The sequence below is a fragment of the Ciconia boyciana genome, chromosome 5 (assembly GCF_034638445.1).
Source record: "Ciconia boyciana chromosome 5, ASM3463844v1, whole genome shotgun sequence".
NCBI lineage: Eukaryota > Metazoa > Chordata > Aves > Ciconiiformes > Ciconiidae > Ciconia > Ciconia boyciana.
Window position 1 is genome coordinate 69601788 of NC_132938.1, and position 20643 is coordinate 69622430.

At 36.3% G+C, this 20643-nt stretch overlaps 1 protein-coding gene across 1 annotated transcript in view; it reads right to left on the bottom strand.

Moving 5' to 3' along the window:
* Window positions 1-20643, bottom strand: part of HHIP (hedgehog interacting protein) — a 73879-nt gene that overhangs the window by 23141 nt on the left and 30095 nt on the right. Inside the window, exon 5 of the mRNA XM_072862266.1 lies at window positions 277-428. Within this exon, the coding sequence (XP_072718367.1) occupies window positions 277-428 (152 nt within the window). The remainder of the gene's footprint in view (window positions 1-276; window positions 429-20643) is intronic.

Below are 20643 nucleotides of genomic sequence, written 5' to 3' on the forward strand. Positions count from 1 at the left end.
TGCACAAAAAAATAATTTGCTGCCTATACACAGTAAGTAGGAAATAACTATAATTAAAAATGACAGAATAACTAAAAAAAGCCTTAAAAAGAATAAGCCAGTGTACTTACTGGTGTTCCAAAACTACTGTTTGAAATAAAATCAGCAATAATTTTTCTGCAAGTGCCCAAGTATACACATTGTAAATCTGATAGTTAATTTTAGAAATGGGCAATACTAAAATGAAAAGGTTGCTGAGAAATACAGAATTTGTGAATTTTAGACTGCTACTGATACCTGGATACTGTGTATTCTACGACCCTAAGGATGTGGTCATGAGGTCCAATAGCCCACCGTTCTTGGTTGGTGGTATAAGACACATACAGCTTTCCATTTTTCTTGTAATTGGGATGGAATGCAAGGCTTAACAGTCCTCTTTCATCTCCTCCCTGCAGTCAAATGAAAAACACAAAGAATTGTGAAGTTAATTATGTTCTTTATTGTGTTTCAGCTGGAACCCCCCAAAAAAAAAAGTTTCTTTCTTGTGGATAATCTTTGCCCAAACTCTTTTATTTCTTATTACTTCACAAAAAGGATTATAAAACATTTCACTTTGGGGAACTCTTTAAGAGTTAGAACAAGGCAATTGTCTTATGTAGTTATCTATGCACAAGTCTCTTACGCCACTTTTGTGGAGTGATTTGTGTATGTAATCTTTGGGAAGCCATGAAGACAAGTTTAAGTGCTGTGAAGAATTCTTTGCTGGGTTACTAGGTTGCTTGTAATTCGTAGAAGACAAATAAAAAGGTCTATAATCAGCAGTCACTTCTAATCCAAGTATCCAAAACCTAAAACACAGTGCTGGCTGCCAACTCCCACTGTCTTGGCAATATGTTTAGAAAACAGTTAAATTGCTTGTGTAATATGTAAACCTTTGTTTTACCCTGGAGGCAGCAACATCAGTTGTCACAACTATGGTGGTCTGTTCATCATAGCTAGTATACTGTAGGTAATAAGCAGCCTTGGTCTCTGTGCAGAGAAACCATAGTTTTACATGTGGTCCTTCAATGGAAAGGTTTTTGTTATTTTTAAAAATAAAAATAGAAAAATCTCCGAGCAACTTTCTTTTGTTATTATGTTTGCCACGAAGATTAGTACAGTTATATGTTAAGCATCAAATCCATGTAATGTACTGTGACAATGGAAATACCCTGTGTACTTAAATAGAAGGCAATTTTCTCTGGCTTCTAAAAATGTATGTAATATTACTATGGCTAAAATTGCATTTGTGTAAATGAAGAATAAAACTTAGTTCATTTGTTGCTCTTGAGGTAATACAGGAGAGAGAAGCTGAGGCATAGAAATAACCAGTACATAATTAACAATTCAAATTCAGTTCATATATGTGATTATTCACAAGCTGGTAGCTGTTCTGGAGTTTAACTCAGGGTTTGCCAGCCTTTCAAAACTAGTGACTGTTGTAGATCAAGTGCTCCAGCTCTGCACCCATAAGGAGACGTTTTGCAACTCTAACCCCACCCATGATAACTAATTATGAAATTTTAAATTATAAGAGAGAATGAAGCTTTTAAAATGTATTTGCGCTTCAGAGTGATGGATGGGCCTGTCTTCCTGTTGAAAGACATCCCACAAAAGGCCTAACTGGGAAAGTGCACAGCTTTAATTTATTTTAATTCAACATGATTGCCATACTTCCTTTTTAATCACAACCACCAAAGAGAAACCCGAGTCAGAAATGGAGATGTAAATAGGTCAAGAGATTTCCATACAAAGATATTTGTACAATGAAATCTGGGTCCTGCTAATTTAGAGGCAGCCAAAATTTCTAGTTTGTTTGCTAGAAAAATTTAGTTTCACGGGGTTATCAGAGAGGTTAGTTTTGAAAGTCTAGTTAGAGCTGCCAAATCAGTTGCAGTCATCATGGATGAAGGGACTGGTAATCTAGCTCCTTCTCCTTTACGAGCCAAAAATAATTCTGCAGCTGAGTCTGAACTGATTGTAGATATTATTGGATGAGATTCTAAGAGTTTTGACCAAGTTGCTCTGATAAAGTCTGAAGCAAAGGGAGGCAAATCAGTTGCTTTGGGAACAGTAAGGCATATTTCAAAGATTCCTGATGAATGATTCTATCTGTTGTGCCCAGACAAAGACAGTCCTATTTCTTCTCCTGAGAGATGAGTTCAACTCATTTAAGGGCCTAGGAATGTCAATGAGTCACACTAGGCCTGCCATTCAAGGTGAGTTATTGAAAGTATTAGTAAGAAAAGATCTTTCTGTTATTAAGCTGAAGATTTCATTTAGCACTTGATGTCATGGAAGCAGTCTCAGTGTGAAAGTGAAGTTGTTGAAAGCATAAACAGGTGAAAATTAAATTAAGAGCTTTTAAAGAAGTACACATGAAGCAAGAATTTGACAAATGAATGAAACACGGGACCTGCAAGGTAGTATGGCAAGTTGTATTCATAGGATCAGGCCAGTATTTCTACTAGTTGCTGTCCTGCATGATTCTATTAGACTGCAATATATTACTTGCTTTGTTTGTAGAATGTATCTATTGCTTCCTGAAAAGTCATGCTGCTTTCTGTTTTTCAAAGTGAGCCAGACACACTATGTTCTAAAAAGTCTATTTACTCTTGCATTTAATAAAAACTTTGGAAATATCCCTCAAAGATACTAAAATCAGTGCAGCATCAAGCCATTAGTTGGCTTATGGTCAACTAGAAATCCAGCTGAGTTTTTCCATACTTATTTTTTCTGGTTTTGGAAAACAATTGTTCATGTGTACTTTCAGCTTTATCACTAACTAGCAAACCTGTTGTTTCCAATTAAATCACTGCCACAACTGCCGTAGCTTTTGAAATGATCTCTATGGTGATGGAAAGTATACAGTTTTCTGTAGTGTTATGTCTCTTATGTTGTGGGGTAAATTGAGAGATATGCAGCAAAATCCCTTATGAGCAGTCATTTTGGTACTGTCAAACTGAACAATTATGTACTAAATCTCAAAATTTCAGATTTTCCCTATAGAATAATCCTCACTTTTATTTTTTGTCAACGGACTTTTGATGTCTACTGTGAAACCAGCATCGCAGGCTTTATAGTCTTGTCTTGTAGATACCATGTGTCAAATATCTATATCTTTCTCTTGGCAGCTTAATAACTTCTTGACATCTTTTTCTTTTTAAGTTTCCCCTTAGATGAAACCAGCACCAACAAACTGTAGATGACATAGTAACTTGTATAAGATTCTGCACTACACAATTTGATGGAATAACCATTAACATTTGTCAGTTGATAAGGAAGGGCGAGAAGAATGAGACAAATCTTTGTATTCCATTGGGATGTCTGTTGAAGACAAAGAATGATGGTTGGCTGAAATGAGTGTTAATTACCTAAACATACTGTGGACTGGGGCCAATGTGAAATCTCTGTTGTAACTAAACCTGGAAGCTCACAGTTCCCATGTCTGCCTGTGCAGCTCTTTAGCTTGAATGCTCCTATCTTCTACTCGCAGTAATTGCATGTTTTGTACCAATACTACACTTGTTTCAAAACTGATTTTCCTTGGGCCAGATTATAAGCTTCAGCTGAGGAGTTCTGTGAAAGGAAAAACATTCCTTTAAAAACCAGTTTGGTCTAGTTTAGGACCACAAGCATGAAAATTGTTTAATCAGAATTGTATTATCTTAAGTCAGTACAAAGCCAAGTAAAGATTAATTGTATGCATTAAACTTAAAGTGTTTCTTTACTTTTAATTTTTAAATGGTTGGTTAGGTACATTATGTCAGTTCTAAAAGTATATTACACCAGTCAGTGTTCTCAACTGAAGTATATTTTTAATATTTCTTTTTGCATTGTAATTTCTGTTGTAATATATTTATACTTGTAAAAATCTGAAACAACTGCACAACACGATCCACTTTGTATTTTGACTAACATTAAGAGGAGTAATTGTTGCACATGAATACTGGATTTTTATAGAAAGGTGCTATTTTCACGTAAGCACTCCTTAGAAGTGGGCTCTACTTTCAATCTATGTGTTTCCAAATGTACTCTGGTATGTCTCTGATATTATATACAGAAGTATTATTATATTTTTAAGGAATTGACTTTTTCTATAATACAGAAACATATGCTGCAGTTATTTTTAAGACATGCTGCCATTTCATTATGTCAATATATGTATTATTTCCTATAGTAAACATAGAGAAATACACAGGAATGCCTTAACTGGTATTGTGAACTATTTCACTTAAAATAGATCATATTGTAAGCATGATGCTTAATTACGTAACCTTAATAGTAATTAATTCTAGTAAGCAAAACCAGACGTGACCATTTATTTCCATTACTCTGTGTGGCTTAATAGTAAACAATATAGGCAGCAGATTCTGAGTTTTCCTTTAAAATTGATTTCACAATTCACTCATATAAAATAGTGATATTTATACTTAACAGCTTTTTCATCTGGACAATCCCACTCTCATGTTGGAAATGAGTAGCAACCTTTTTTAAAAGGGGTTGTGCTTAAAATATGTATATTCAACGGTCATTTGTGACTTAAAATATTAACTCTAATGTAATTTCTTTATATCATTTTCACCTATTATTACAGAGCAAATGCTGGGTAACTTGTTGAGGAAGTATGATCACCCTTAATTTAGTTTATTTCCTATGTAATAAATACCATAACTAATATGCATTACCATTTGTTTGATCTTAAGGAGTTTTATTTGTAAAAAACATGGGGGAAGCGGTCATGGAACATCTAAAATCTCTTATCGGGCAGTACCATATGAACTCTTCAGAGAGGGATTTCTAATCAGGACATCCCAAAAGAATGTCTGCTTATTTGAACCTTCCTTTACCAGATCTTACTGTAGGGCTGAAGATCAATGTCAGGTATTTTTCTCAGCGGGAAGTGTTTGCTTAATCAACATGTTTTGGAAATTTGGTCCCAGCACAGGATAGAAACTTGACTACAGCAGAAGTAGAAACCAGCAAAAGGTCTGCTGCAAGGGCACACCTTTCCTTTCAAAGCTGCATCGGCTATTTTGAGAAACACAAGGGGGAAGTGTTTCTGACAGGTGAAAGGGGACAACAAATACAGAATAAGAAAACCAGAAATTGATTGGGCTGTAGGTATGGTATAGGAACAGAGCTCCTATAGACCTCTTGGGTGTGGAGAACTCAAATGCTTTGCTATCTGAACATCTGTGGGGCCTGAGGCCTCTGGCAAGGGAAGAATTTGTAACATAAGACATTTACCTTAGGGAAAAATAATTATACTGATGTCATGGCTCAGTATAGTATGCATACTAGACCCTATCTCCAAAGCATTTCCTTTTTGCTGTTGTGCCGCAAAGCTTCATTTTTTTTTCTTGTTTGTAAAGGGCTTTGCAGTTACCTAAGGATTTTTTAAAACATGTTCAATATTTTTTACTGATTTTAACAAATGCACTATTTTAATACGTCACTTAAAAATAACTGTAGATACAGGAATGCTTTACAATTAAATTTATACAGGAAAAATACATAGAGGGCCATACTCTTACTTTGAATTTAAGCACAAATCCTACTGAAGTTAGAGGTGTTTTTTGTTCAGTTAGGTGCAGGGCAGGATTTGGCTGAAAATCATTGATGGCCAAAGTACACCCATCACAAAGTTGTCTGCTCTGATGTTTGCAGTGATATTTAAAAGCACATTTTTTTTACAGGACAACTGAACTCTCAATAAAGTAAAGACATCCCACTCCTGTAGTGCCCAGTGGGTCCAAAAATCAGACCTATCAAAAGGTAGTAAGAAGGTGATTCATAAGACCAGTTCTGCATGGATTTTGAATGAGGCTTCTCTGCACTTGGGGAAAAGTCAGAGTACCTATTCATAGGAATTACACACACACATTTATTATGCAGCATAGTTTTCCAGCAAAAGAGCTCTGGAGTGGCCACAACTTGAACTGAAGTAAATAAAAATGGTTTGAGATCTAAAGATAGCACTGGAACTTAAAACCTAATTCTTTTTTTCTTCTTACTTCTGTTGCAGCAAAGACAAAATTTTGACATGGCCTCAATAATTTTTTCTTTTCCTTACCTTCATAGTCCTTTGAAGATACCAGTCACTAAATGCAGGACCTTTCACTTCTAGTACTAGTCCTCTGTACTTATTTTTTTAATTCCTCAACTCCAGATTTTGCTGTTCTGCTGGGCAAGTCTTTAGTTTAATCCAAATGACAATCCTCGTCCCCTGATAATACAATTCTTTCTTCCCGTCCTCCTAAAGAAAGTATATGAAACTTATAAATGCAGATACCAACCCAACACAAACCCACAGCTTGCCTCCTTCACACTCTTCTAGTAAGACATGAATCCTGCTTTGACAACTCTCCCAATTATTGGTTAGAAGCAGCTAAAAGCATTGAGACTGCCAAGAGCCAGCCAATAATTGAGAGGTTTTGGGCAGAGTGACATACGACTGTGAGTGTGCTTGCAAGGAGGTGGCCATGAGCCCATGTGAGGTCTGCATCTGGACTGAGAAACTTTATGTACTGCACTGCTTTAGGAGAATTGGAATAACAGAAGACAGTGGAAATCAGTCCCGGAAGAGGGAGATTCAAATAAAGACCAGACGATTATTGCATTCAGTAAAGCTGGCTCAAGAAGGTGTGAATTACACACTTTCCTGCACCACAGAGGCCTCTTGAGCTGTAAGCAGCATTCATCCTCTGGGAACACAGGTGGTGATTCCACCTCTGTCCCCAGCTGGATTTATTTTCAAGGAAGCTTTACATTCCATCAGCAATTCAGTGAGTGGTTCCCCAGCGGAGGCCACTAAGGGAAGGTAAAAAATAAGCATGCTCCTTCGTATTTCCCTGGCACGCCTCCACTTTCTGCTCTTTATTTATGTATTTATTTGGCATATCTGCTTTTTGGTTAAAATACAGATCTAATGGCAGAGAGTTGTCAAAAGAGTTTAAGAATTATAATTCAATATATAAGTTGCTTTTATATGGCATGACATTTCATCCAATCACTGCTCCTTTTGTCATTGCTAAAGATAAAAATATGCTATGGAAAAATAAAAATCTTACTACAGTGCAAAGATCTCCCTGGGCTGCTAAATTAAGACTTTTCATAAATGTCCGCAAAAAGTCTACAGCACTTTAAAATGAGCTGTAAGACCTTTTTTTGTGCTGAGAGAGGGAAAAAAAAGAGGATGTATGGTGACACATAGCAAATTTGACAGTGCTTATGTAAAATGAACCAACCTACAACAAATTCTATACTCCGATAATTGAAAACAAATTCATGCTGTTTTACCGTGACCACTTTATATGGAAATTTAGGGATATAATTCAGAACAGAATAACAGTAATTATCATACTCTCTGCATTAAATTAAAACCAGAAATGTTGATCTGTCTAATTGCAGGCATTAAAAAATAACTAGTTTCAAAAAAGAGAGATGCAAATGGAAAGATGCCCTGATGACATTACTCTGTCTTACCCACAATTCTGCCTTTCTCCTTTGGCTCTCAGTAGTGAACTGTTGTCTATTAAAGCAGATACTTGCTTTTTCTGGTTGCAAGGGCAATGTTACATTCACATGAGCTATGTATTTAAATATTGTGGGGCGGGGGGAGAGAGCAGCAAACCACAGCCAGCTTGAAGGAAAAAAGCTACAGATTTCCACTGAGATTGGTCCCCCTGTCTTTACTGTTGTCCGTATGCTAATGAATATTAAAACTTGCTCAGCAAGTGCTAAAAGTAAGGTGCTAGCAGTCTGCATCTTGCAAAAAAAAAAAAAAGCACACCTTAAAGAGGATAGCTTTCACCAGAGGGTAATAAAGGACTAGAGGCGCTTCATTCAGTCCACACCATTTGTGTTTTTTCCTCAAGCATCAACTGCGGTAATCACTCATGTTTGCAACATAACCTAGATTAAACTGTGGTGCTTATGAGCCTGGCTCTGTCACTGTTTTAAGAGAAGAGTGAGTTCAGTGGCTTATCAAAATTATACTAATCTTCACAGTAAAATATAAAGGTACTCTTCTTCACTGAAGGTTATTTCTTTAGCAGATTTCTAGCTTTAGTCATTAAGGCTCTGAAGGTACGTAGCAAAGGTTGTAAAGCGTTTTCTGCAAGATATTTCAAATTGCCTTTTCTTCTTATTTTAAGAAACTGGAAAATCATATGATCTGAATGGTTTTTGGTAGGGGAGTAGGAGGCAATTTGAAGGATAGAAGTTCAGGTGACATAAAAAGACAGGACAGAGACAGGAAGCATATGAAAGGTTAACTGTAATTGATGCTTGTATTCCACCTATCACCTTGTCTCGGATTCTCTCCTGAAGGCAGAGCCACCACGTAGAGCGTGAGGCTTGCCTGCAGGCACTGGAAGATGGGAACACCACCATTTTTCAGTTGCCAAAGAATGTGTGTGCAAGTTCTAGAGATAAAGCAAATGCTATTCTGTTCCCTAATATCTGAAGAACTTTTGGACTCTGAAATCTGGATGCATGGAGAGGCATATTTCAGCCTATACTTAGCATCAGCATTCAGCATAGTTTTGATAATGATGTGTCATATCTTCAAAGCAAATCTGGTTGTGTATGTTGCTTGTTTTCTCAGTAGATGATTATGCTAAATGTAATAGGCAAAATCAGAATTTGTATTCTTAGAAGCTCTGTAAGTATTCTTCAACATTTTACAAGTAGACATACAACAGATCTACCGGATGAAGGCTAGACAACTATCTTAAGTCTATTTACTCCAATTTTAAAATTGTTTTTACCTATGTTCTTTGTCCATTCAGTTGTTCCAAACAGTAAACAGTCTTGTCTTATTGGCACAAATGCAAACAGAAAATCAATTTAGAGGTCTAGCATCTGCTACTGAGTTTTAAGCTTCCACATGTGAGCATGGAAGTGTACTTGTTATCCAAAATCAAACTGTTTGAAATATAAGGACTGCACTTGTTGGAGTCCTGACACAAAGGCAGCTAGAAAAAACAGAAAATGCTATTACTGCATTTTTTCAACAAAAACTGTGCATGTGCATCATGTTTTGTACCTGGGTCAGAAATATATTTAAACACCAGGACCCTCACATTTCTGAAAAAGCACTGAATGGGAGCTGGGAAGAAAAAAGTATTTGAATTCTCTGATACTGCCCAAGCGGTTTTCTCACTGGTACTTTGCCAATGCCTTCGGCCTCCCAGTGCCTCAAGACCTGTGCAGTCCAAGGGCATAAAGGCTAGCATGCAACTTATCTGCACTGCTGCAGTTAAGCAACAGCTTGGATTTCAAATACTGACTCGACTAATCAAATAATTTGAGTTCTTTCAGTAAGTCATAAGAAATATATGGAATTTGCCAGCTACCTGAAAACAAGGAACAAATAAATCCAGAGAAATCCAGATTTTTCCACATTTTGTGAACACCAGAGGAAGCTAAAATAATCAAGCATTTTTGTGCTTGATCTCGTCTTTACCTCTCAACTAAAATAGTGAAAAAATATTAATAATTTGAAGAGAGACATGAATATTTTTATGAAATGTGCCAAGTGGAAAAACCAGGTTGGTGGAGGATATACGGTTTGCTCTTCATGACTAGAATCTGTATATAAGAGGAGAATGATGGCAATCCACAGCCGTGTTGACAATTCAGACATACAGGAAATACCCTTGTAGGAAACTAATACCATCTGGGTTTGGCCCAAGATGTGTGAATGAGAAATATGTTTCTTGTTGAGAATGCAAAGATAGTTTTGGACATTGCAAAGAAGGAATGCGTTAAGCATGCACAGTTATAAAAATGAAATAGGGTGAGGCATTGCATGCATATGGAATAATTAGAGGAATATGTTTGTGTGCGTCAATAGCTGATGCAGACTTAGAACTTCAGAATTCATTTGTCCTAAGACAACCAGTAAATTACTATGAAAAATGTCTTCAGTATAAATAGCCAGGACCTTTCTGAATAAAAACAGTATTTGAAAATGCTGATTTGTCTAAGCCACTGCGTTCCCTGATAGAAAGGGAGGTTTGCTTGTGACACGTGTTGTATTTTGGGGAAAAAAGTAAAATAGTTTTTAAATTGTTGAAACATCCAGTTCTAATATTTGTAAAACTGGGAATTTGGATTATTTCAGTGAGTTGTTTTCAGTTTAGAAATTAGTTTTAGTTAAAAGAATGTCAACACTGAAATGGAATATTTCATTTGGCCCTTCCTGAGAACCTTTCAGTCCACACTTGGTGAGAGTATGTTTTCAAAATCTCAGAATATTCTCACTCCTCTCTATCCTGTTCTTGCATTAACTGTCTGAGATTTTAGTGTCTGTTCTTGGCATAGGAAGGCTCTTTGGTTTCTAACGAAGCCATTGCCAGCATTCTGAGGTTCCTGAGACTCGCTGCCTGCGGGATGGATTTTTGCCTCTCCCTTGACACCCTCATCTACTTGTGAAAGCCCCAGCAGTGCTGATTTTTCTGTTATTTGTGAGGCTAATGAATGCCTTGCATGGACAGGAAAAAGTTCCAGGCTCTCTTTTTGGTGTGCATTTGACTTCTCCAGAGTAGCCTTTAGTACTATCGTCCTTTCTCTAAGTTCAGGCTCTAAATGCTCTTTTTAAAGAAAATTATTGAGAAGATAAAAGGTTTTCTGGTCTTTCATGTCTGTCAAGATCCTGGATTAACCCTGTTCCAGGTTCAAAGACATTCATTATACAAATTACCTGCTCCTTAACTGAGCAATGCTCATACGATGCTCAGGCAGTAAACTCTCTGTTATTGTATCTTGGTCTTCATTTGTTTTTCAGCAGATTTTTGACATACCTGAAAAGGATTATTCTTATCATTGCTAAACACTGCTGGAGACATCTATTTAACATGTATTAATTGTTTTAGTGCTTACCCAGAAGGCACAATGCAAAAAAAGATGGAAAATGAAAGTGGCCATTTTGATTCTTTTATTTTCCATTCTTTTTTAGTACACGTTGAACATGCATAGCACCTGAGATCTTTGGACAGGACGATCAAAGTCTATTGAATCAAGTGTTATTAGTACGCTAATGGCACACCATCGCATATCTTTGATTGATGGATTACATTCAGGTTGACATGGGCTATCTGAAGAAGCAGGCAGGCTAGAGGTATGAACAGCAGCCCATTACAGAGTCAACTGCAAGTTTGAGCAGATCATCAGGGTTGAGTTCTGTGCTTGCTAGCTAATAGACTATGAATATATGACTTGATGGTAAATACATTCCTTGTTCTTTGAAAATGAATTATTAGTACCTCTTTCAGCTTCATTATAGAATTGTGTTATATTAGTTCATCCCTTGCTAGGCTGTACACAAAGCATTGCTTTCATTTGCATCTACTGTGGAACGTGCACATCTGCCTTTCAGGTGAGAATTTATGACTGTGCAAGGCTTGAATTTTCCAAGCTGTTTATGCTTATGTGTTATGCATATACTCACTACATACACATATAAACATACACATGCATCCAGCATTTAGGTGAACACAGATTTCCTTGTCCCTGTAGTTTAAATTTTCATCAAATTTAATTCTTTTTTGTAGTCCCAAAAGCAGAACGTGAGTCGATATAAACAGTGCACACATGCTTGATTTGCATATCTTAAGGCTTAAATAAATGGTGTTTGAACTACCTAAAATAATTTATTTTACAGTATAGAATAAGTTAATATTGTTATGCGTACAACGTTCCAATGTTGGGGAAAAAGGGTTTTGAAAAATGTGCATTTCATGTATGTGCCTGTGTTTTTTAAAGAACTCATTAAATTATGGTTGTACTACGTATTTTAAATATTGACATTTCTGAGTGGGGTTTAATTTTTATACTGCCAAGCGTTGTAAATTCCTGTTTTGGATCCTGAGGATTTTGGTGGAGGTGGAAAACCACTAATAATTTCTTCTTGTTCACGCAACTTGTATTCACTTGCATGTTTTAACTTGAAGCAGACCTTTTCTGTTGATGCTGATAACACTGTTCTGAATATAAACCAAACTCCTTTGGAGTAGGAAAGAATAAAAGTTCCTCTAAGTAACAGCAATGATAACTACCTTAATATAAGATTTTGTTTCATAAGGCCCTAATTCAGTAAGTATTTAGGCACGTGCCCAAACTCCACTGATTTTTTTTCTAGTGCAAAACAGGATACCATGAGGCAGTTCATTCTCTTCACTTCAGAGTTTACTTGACTTTTGGTGTCAGTAAATGAGATCTGATACAATGGCAATGAGGGAATTTATCAATCAAAAATGCTTCTGATTGAGGGTGAAAAAAATTACTGGAAAAAATGGAGACTTTTCTCTTAATGAATCGGGCCGTGAGATTTCATAAAGATTTTTTTATGGTCTGTAGCTAATGTGGTGGTTATGCAGCTAAAGGCATTATCTTCACATCATTACAATGAAACGTAACACTGGTATCCTTGACTTTATTAGCCAGGCTGCATTGGTATCTGGCGTTATATATTTCCTATTATAAATCTAAATAAGAACTTACATTGACCTGCATGAGACCAAACATTAAACAATTTACTAAGATTACAACTTTGAAAGGGAACTTTAAAAAAAAAAGTCTTTTAGACCACCAAGAAACAACCATAAATTTAAGGAAATATGAGGTTTCCACCATGTGACTTCCCCTGCAGAGTTATGCAACAGACTGCTGTTACTTAAAGGTCATACATAAAAAATTTATGGTACATTTTTTAAGAGATTTATAGTGTTTCTATTTATACAACTTATATGTCAACAATTTAAAGGTATAGTATACTAAAATAACAAATTAAAGTCTAATCCCTCTGAATCCTTGATAAAATAGAATGCTCTAATATGTCACATATAAAAGAGGTTTAATAAATGTATCCGTATTAATTGATGTGGTATGTGTGATGTAATGATTAGCTGTTTATTATATATTACAGATCATTTGTTCATTTTTATCCTGAAAATCATTTGCAAATGGGGTTGATTAGGGCAGCATTCTTTGTCGCATAGGCCCATTACATGGTGGTGTAACTCTCTTTAGAAGAGCTCTGCAAATCAGTCTCAGAACTAACATTCTTTCAGCGTTGAGATGAATGATGACATTGATACTATCTAGACCTCTTGTTGTGGGATATCTTTGAACTCAAATACATATCATTTACCCAAGATATTGTTGGATTCTCTGGAAGTAAAAATTTGTAGCACTATATAAAGGTACCACCCCTTAGTTATTTGCTGAACTTTATTTGCTTTGCACTGAGATGAAGTGGGAGCAGTTACACAGTACTCAGCCTTAGCTGAGGCAAGAGAATGACAAAGAAGACTGAGAGGGGGTAATTTCTCAAATCACTAGAGCTGCTTTACTAGTAGGGTTTGAACTCAGCCATAGAAGTCACATTTTCAACCTTGCCTTTGCACACTTAACCCATATACTTATGTACATTTACGTGGGAGTTGAAACCGCAAATGCATCATTTTACGCCAGGAGTCGGAGCTGTATACGCAAGCCTGGCAGTGATTATTGATGCTAAATGCATCCCTGAATTTTGCATATTAAAATAATCCATGAATACGAAGCCTCCATTAGGGCACAGTATTTAAGTACCCTAATGTGTGTAAGCACTTTGACACCATAAATACTAATTTCTCATGAAAACAAGTCTTCAAAGATAAACAAAAGTCCTAGTACATGAAACACCTATGAACATGCTCAACCATAAACACTTTGATAATTCCATTGCCTTTGAGGTCAAATATAAACACAGTGCTGAATGGGACAATAGCATTTGGAGAAAGATACTAATATGGTCATGGAGATTTGTCTCTACCTGGTATTGTGGCCTAATCTTGTCCTCAGTAAAGAACCTAAGAAAGCAGTCTGGTGGTGGTAAGTTCCTAAAAACAGGGAGGGGAATTCTCCACAAGAGACAGCCTTTGGGTTGCTGTGCCGCCCACCAGGTTTTAGTTACGGAGTCTCTACTGACTTGAATCGTCATATCTAGTCCCTTGATGACTCTCACAGTATTTCTGTAGGGATGCCCTTTGTCTGGGCATGAAAAATGTTTCTTGCCTTGCTGTGGAGATACTGTTCTATTGGTCTCCTTGGCTACTGCTGTCTCCAGCTCCAAAGATAACATACAATGCCTGAGCGGCCCTTCAGAGCTGGAGCTGATACAGTACTTCTCAGTAAGAGGTCCTCAATAAAATTACCCAATAGACCTTTGCAAAAAGTACTTGTGCAACCCTGGATTACTGCGTTTTTTTGCTGTAAAATAGAGTTATACTGGTTCTGTGGATTTTAGATGTTTCTAAAGTTGTGGCACCCTGTGATTTGCCTTTGCTGACTGAAGAAACATATCACTATTCCTAAGCTGGTCATCACCCCTTCATCAGCATAATTCCTTTTCATAGTAAGAAACTGTTGTAAAGAAATTTGGCTACAACTGTTCCAGCAGAGTTTATAGGTTCATAGGCCAACCCAAGCAGCAATTAATTTAAAAGAAGATGTGATCATTTCCTATCTTTTATGAGCATTAAATAATACAATTTTTTTTCTTTTGGACAAAAAATATTTGACATGTCAAATGACTAGAATAAGAGCTGATAGTATCTATGGTATTTTAAAATATTAGTATCTTTTACAAATAAGAAAATCACAAAGTTAGAAAAGAATAACAGGTATGGCATTTTAAAAGCTCTTTTTCTTTATAACTGTAAGTCTAGAGTTTCAGAGAGAAAACACTAATAAAAATTAGTCAGTCATCATTATGATGTCATTCTCATAATTTCCCTTGAAGTAAACTAGCAAGTACAAATAATATTTGTAATGTCTGACATCATCTATGTAGCTTTCCATTGCTCAGACTTTGGGTTAAATTTAGTGATGTTTCCCATTTGTTAGAGAGAACACCTTCTGGGTGGAATGGATTCCATTAAGAAAATCTCTCTGAAGTTAAGCCATCTTTGTAACTTGTTTGAAACAAAACAAAACAAAAAAACTCCAAACAGGCCAGGAATGATAGGAGTACAGCAGTAGCAATTTGTAAAAAATGTGATCATCTGTAATCAGTCCTGAGTTTCAGTCCTGAGTCTGGGTGCTCACATGAAAAAAGGAACCATGCTTTTCAGTGATGCTCTCTTTAAAAAGAAATAAGCATCATCATCATTATTTTACTCAGGAAACAATATTCCCTTCCATGTGATATATGCCCATTTATCATAGTTTGACCTGCAAAGGCTTCTTAGAATCACTCAAACTTTGAAAAAATGTTTCAGAATAGCCATGGACTCATTTTTTGTTGCTTCTGCTTTGAGGTGTTAAGCATTAAAGGACATTTCTAAAAGCAATTCCTTGTTTTTAAGGTTTAACTTAAAACAGCTAAAAAGCGTATAGGAATCACAGAAAGAGCGATCAGTATTTCCTCAAAACTAGTCTCAGGTTGAGCACAAGCACTAACTCACATTTGAAAATCTTAGTCTTATATTTACATTAATTAGAATACTGCCTATTGGGTGATAATTTATGCATATAGAATGGCCAGCCACTGCCTTTCATCTTCCTTTTTCTTTTCATTATAAAGTTTTCTACAATTTTTAAAATAGTAATTTTGTTTCATTATTGTTCTCTATTAGTGACAGGACATATGTCAGTATCACAATATTATCGCAATTCTATGCAATAGCATATGCTAATAATATATGTAGAAGATGAGAAAGTTGTATTTCACATGAAACAAGTCTTGTTCCACTTGTGGAATACACAGTCTTGCTTTTTCTGTCTCTTGCCCACTGTGTCCTTTCCCAGATGTAGGCCAATGATGTCTGAGCCATCTCTCCACTCCCAGAAAGGAGCAATGGAGCAGGAGAGATGGTGGTGAGACAGGATCCCCACTGCCTTCCTCAAACATCTGTGCTGTTCTGCTCCGCAGCATGACTGGCTCATCAGCATCATTGTCCTTAACACACTTCTGATCTAGACAAATATGTACCAATCGAGTTCATTTTTAATTAAATTATCAACTGGAATGATATCTTTCATTTCTAGTCATCTTTCAAAAATATGCAGTACACAGATTATTTGGACCAATTTAATCCTAAGACCCCTCATAACTTTTTCAGATAATACATTGCATTACTTAATATAAACTTGAAATTTAAGTAAATATTATTCATTATTCCTGATTTTGTTGTTGTTGGAAGACTTGGGCATCTGTTTTAAATGGTGTCATTATTTACACATGGTGACTTCTGCATTTGAGTGGACATTAGTTATTCAAATTCAAAGTAGAAAAAATGAGTAGAGTTGTCAGAATGTTGTGATACACTGATTCATTATTCCTTGATAAAAGCCAAAATTTTCTACTACCCCCCCTCCCAAAAAAAAAGGAATAAGGAATTCGGCCATTTACAGTCTACACCTAAGTACTGAATGGAACCTTTCCTGAAAGAAAAATAGCTAACATAAACATAATTTCTTCTTTAGAAATACAAGTTATTAATAATTAGCAGAGCCTCACTGAGCTACGTAGACCATATTCCCTTAGGAGAAAAAGAATAGTAACTACTGAAAAAAGTGACAGGCTACACACAATTTGTTATATCTGAAGAATACAAATATAACTGCTTAAACATATTTAAAAAGTGGTAAATTCACTTCATCTACAAATTCATAAACTCACAAATGTTTCTTTGCAATTGTTCTTGGAACTGATAGAGGAAAATCTCCCAGGGACACACAAAATGTAATAAATGTAACATGAAAATTGCCCTTTCTCATACAAAGATTAAAACAAAACAAATCTTCTCCAGAAAACCAGCAGGTTCCCCTATTCGCTGCTCTTATAGGCTCTTCCCACAGTCTCACTGCATGGAGGACTTACGAACTTTGTCCGAGCTGACTGTATGGAAGGAATGTGGACTCAAACATTTGAAGGCATGCCACAGAACCTCAGCAATCCAGTCTCTTGTTAATGACAACTAATATTTCTTTATGTTGTGGAATTTTCAGCTACAAAGACATATGTACACATCTTAGTATATAGTGTAGCCAATGACTGCAATTATATTACAAGCCTTGCAAATTATAAGAGGTGTATTGAAAGCTGAAATTAGTAGAATAAAACATTGCAGTAGGTTTTCAGCTTTTTAATTTGAAACCTTTAGACTTCAAGATTGCAGGAAGGAATTTGAGAACACAAATCAAGCTAAAAAGTAAGGAGGGAGTGAATTTCCACTCCCCCTGTTTCCAAATGAATTTTTTAAGCACATGGCTTTTAAGCCAATTTCATGATTTTGGAGTCTGCCTCAGGAGTGTCTGAATGGACACGACTGAAGGTACTTTATATGGCTTATTTAAGAATAACATCCTAACCCAAGCTATAAATCATGATAAGTATTTAATACTTTATGTATATAATAAATATTCAAGTCTAAGTATCTGGTTACAGCAGTGATTAAGAGTTCTGAAAATCAGCCCCTTAAAATATGTTCTTCAGTGGAAATGCTGTTAGTGGTGAGGCTTCTTTCACACCCTTCTATTCACATATACAGTTCATAGCCATTAAGTCAACAGCGTGACAGCATCTGTTATTTCTGAAGTGTTGTGCATGCCTATACACTTGCAAATCTCATTTGAATATTGTTTTTTGAGAAATTTAAAAAATTCTTAAGAGAGAGAGGAGCCAGCCTGATACGAAGCTCTATAGCTTACAGTGGTTAAAGCAACTGGATGGGTTTTATGGTGGGAAGAGGGACAGAAGGATAAGAAAGATATCTCAGGGCAGGCTATCTCTAGGTTAAGATTTTAATGAGAAAAGTTGATCTTCATTGAGTTGGGGAAGAACTACCTCTGGCTGGATAGCAACAGTCAGAAGGAATGAATTGGAACTACAGATATAGATTACTGCAGACTTTTTCTTTTTCAAATCCTATTACATTTGCATAAATACAGGCAGGGGACCGACTGGCTGGGGACAGCTCTGCTGAAAGGGGCTTTGGGGTCTCGGTAAACAGCAAACTGAACATGAGCCAGCAGTGTGCCCTGGAAGCAGAGAAGACCAACAGCATCCTGGGCTGTGTTAACAAGAGCACAGCCAGCAGAGCAAGTGATCATCCTCCCTTTACTCTGCACTCATGAGGCTGCATCTAGAATACTGCACCTGGTTTTATAGGCTCCTCAGTACCAGAATGATATCGATACACCAGAGTGAGTGCAGTGAAGGGTGGTTGGGGACTGGAGCACTTGCCCTGTGAGGAGAGGCTAGGAGAGTGAGGCTTGTTCAGCCTGGAGAATAGGAGGCTTCGGGAGCTTGTTCAGCAAGTGGGGCAGTTAAGTGTGGCAACGAATACAAGGCCTTATGTCACTAATGCTAGTCTAGGATTTTTGGCAAACATTTCCATGGCAGTTATTGTTGGAAAATCCTAATCAGTAAAAAAATCAGTTCACACATCCATGTAAAGGTCTAACCTATCAAGCTATTGGTTGTGTTGTTATGGACTTTCTTTTTATCTTTTTACTAGAATTTCTGGTCTTGACTTGAGAAGGTTTCCAAACCACAGTTTTCTTAAAATCAGAAGAGGAATTCTGCACTTGATTCATGGCAGGGACTACAATCTGTAACTTGCATATCCTGAACAACTTCCCTGATCATCTGTATAGAGCAATGAGTCTCTTTTACCAAACAATATTTCATGACAACAGTAGCACAGCAGGTCTCTTCATGAGCAAGTACCACTGACTTTGTATGTGCCTTTGGAGCTGCTTCTCTGAATTTCGTCTGTCATATTGTATATTGTGTCCAATATTTTACAATTTTATAACTGTCCCCGGAAGTATATCTTGACAACCCTTAGTCACTGTTGATAGCCTTGGAAATGCTTACTATTGCATCCAGCCCTGATATAAAGCAGACCTTACATTGAGTCTGATAGCCTTTGCAGCATATTCAGAGTTTCACTTAAAAGATAATTTTGAGATGTCTTGGTCCTGCTCCACACAGAAAAGAAAGAAACAAAATTAACACTAGGATATTTCTGGACAAGGAATCTGAAGCAGATTAAAGGTGATAGTTGTATAGACTACAACACCAGCAGAGCTAGGACCTACCTGCCTCCAATTTTATTGACATATGGCCCGATTCCCTAACAGGAAAGCTACATGGCTGCTGTAATTTTTGTAAACAATTGGATAATAAATTATAGTAGTAGGAAAGTTACAGGCAAATCCTTCATTAATTGGTGTTGAATCAAAACTATCAAAGCAGCAGCATGTAACAGACAAGTGATTATTTTGCTCAAATGTCATTCCTTTTATGTGTGACAATTCAATTTGTTAAACTTTTTCATTGAAGAAAAAAGAGAATGAAAAGGCAATACTGCCTTCTCTGAAATGTATTACTTCACCTATTTCTGCTAGGTCTTATTTTTTTCTAAATTAAATATAGTTTTTAGATGCCACCAAACAAAAACCCTTTTCAACACTATTTACTCCTATTGTGTCTTGCTGAACTCCTGAGGATGCTGCTGGGCTATATAGTGACAATGTTTGTTCACCAAAGTACTTCAAACCCTCTTAGATACTGCTTAATACCTGCTTTTTTATAGTTGCATAGCTACTCGGACTTGTCACTGATGCTTCTTAAATATTTTTCAGGACAGAATAGAATAAGGTGAGAGCTCTTTGTGTGTTTAAAGATGCTTCCTGAGGTACGTTATATTGAATTTAGTGTGCCATTTCCTTAGCTAGATTTAGAAAATTTCTGTAGACTTTCTACCAATGTACTCCAATCTTGTACCACCAGCAAATTCTGCTACTTAGTTATCATGAACTCTTCAAAGTAACAGCTGATTTTCTAGAAGCAATTACTAGATTATACATTTTAAAATTATTTTCAAGATATTGGTTATTTCTTTCTTCTATTCGTTTTCACCTCCTAATTTAGCAGTATACTGGAGCTATGTCCAGAGGCACTCGTATAGAGCAGTTCTTCCCTGAGTGCAGTCTGAACCACAACAGTTTTTTTTATTTTATGACTAGCAATGTCTCATACTACTTTCTTCAAAGACACTGTATAAACACTTCTAGAAATGTAAACTATTTTTTATTCATTATCTTACTAATTCTTTGACAGAATTCTGTTTGTGGCAGCAAATTAACACTTACACAAGATGCTTTTTTGACCTAATTTTACAATTCTTTTAATTTTTCTCACCTGGGATTTTTCTAGGTTCTCACTTCTCTGTAATTTGCAAGATGACCTTCAAAGCCCTTTTATGGCCAGACTCACAGATAATAGTTAAATTTTGTAAAAATAAATAGTACAACTTCATTATCTCAACTACTCTAATTTTCAGTTCCTTTAGAGCACTTATTTTGAGGGCAATTTATGCTGGTGCTTTCCATAATTTCTCTTCTCCTTTTTTTTTATCACAGCCTACAGGTGGAGAAACGGAAAATGTTAAACACCAACTATAGGGTGTGTCTTTCCCAGTCTCTCTTATGCAAAGAAATCAAGCTGTATCTTTTGCTTTTATACTCTCTTGCTCTAGCTAACCGGCCTCTGCCAAAGACCATCACCTAGCTTGAGGAAGTTCTTCTTTTATCACAACGTATTAAAAATTTCTCTGTATT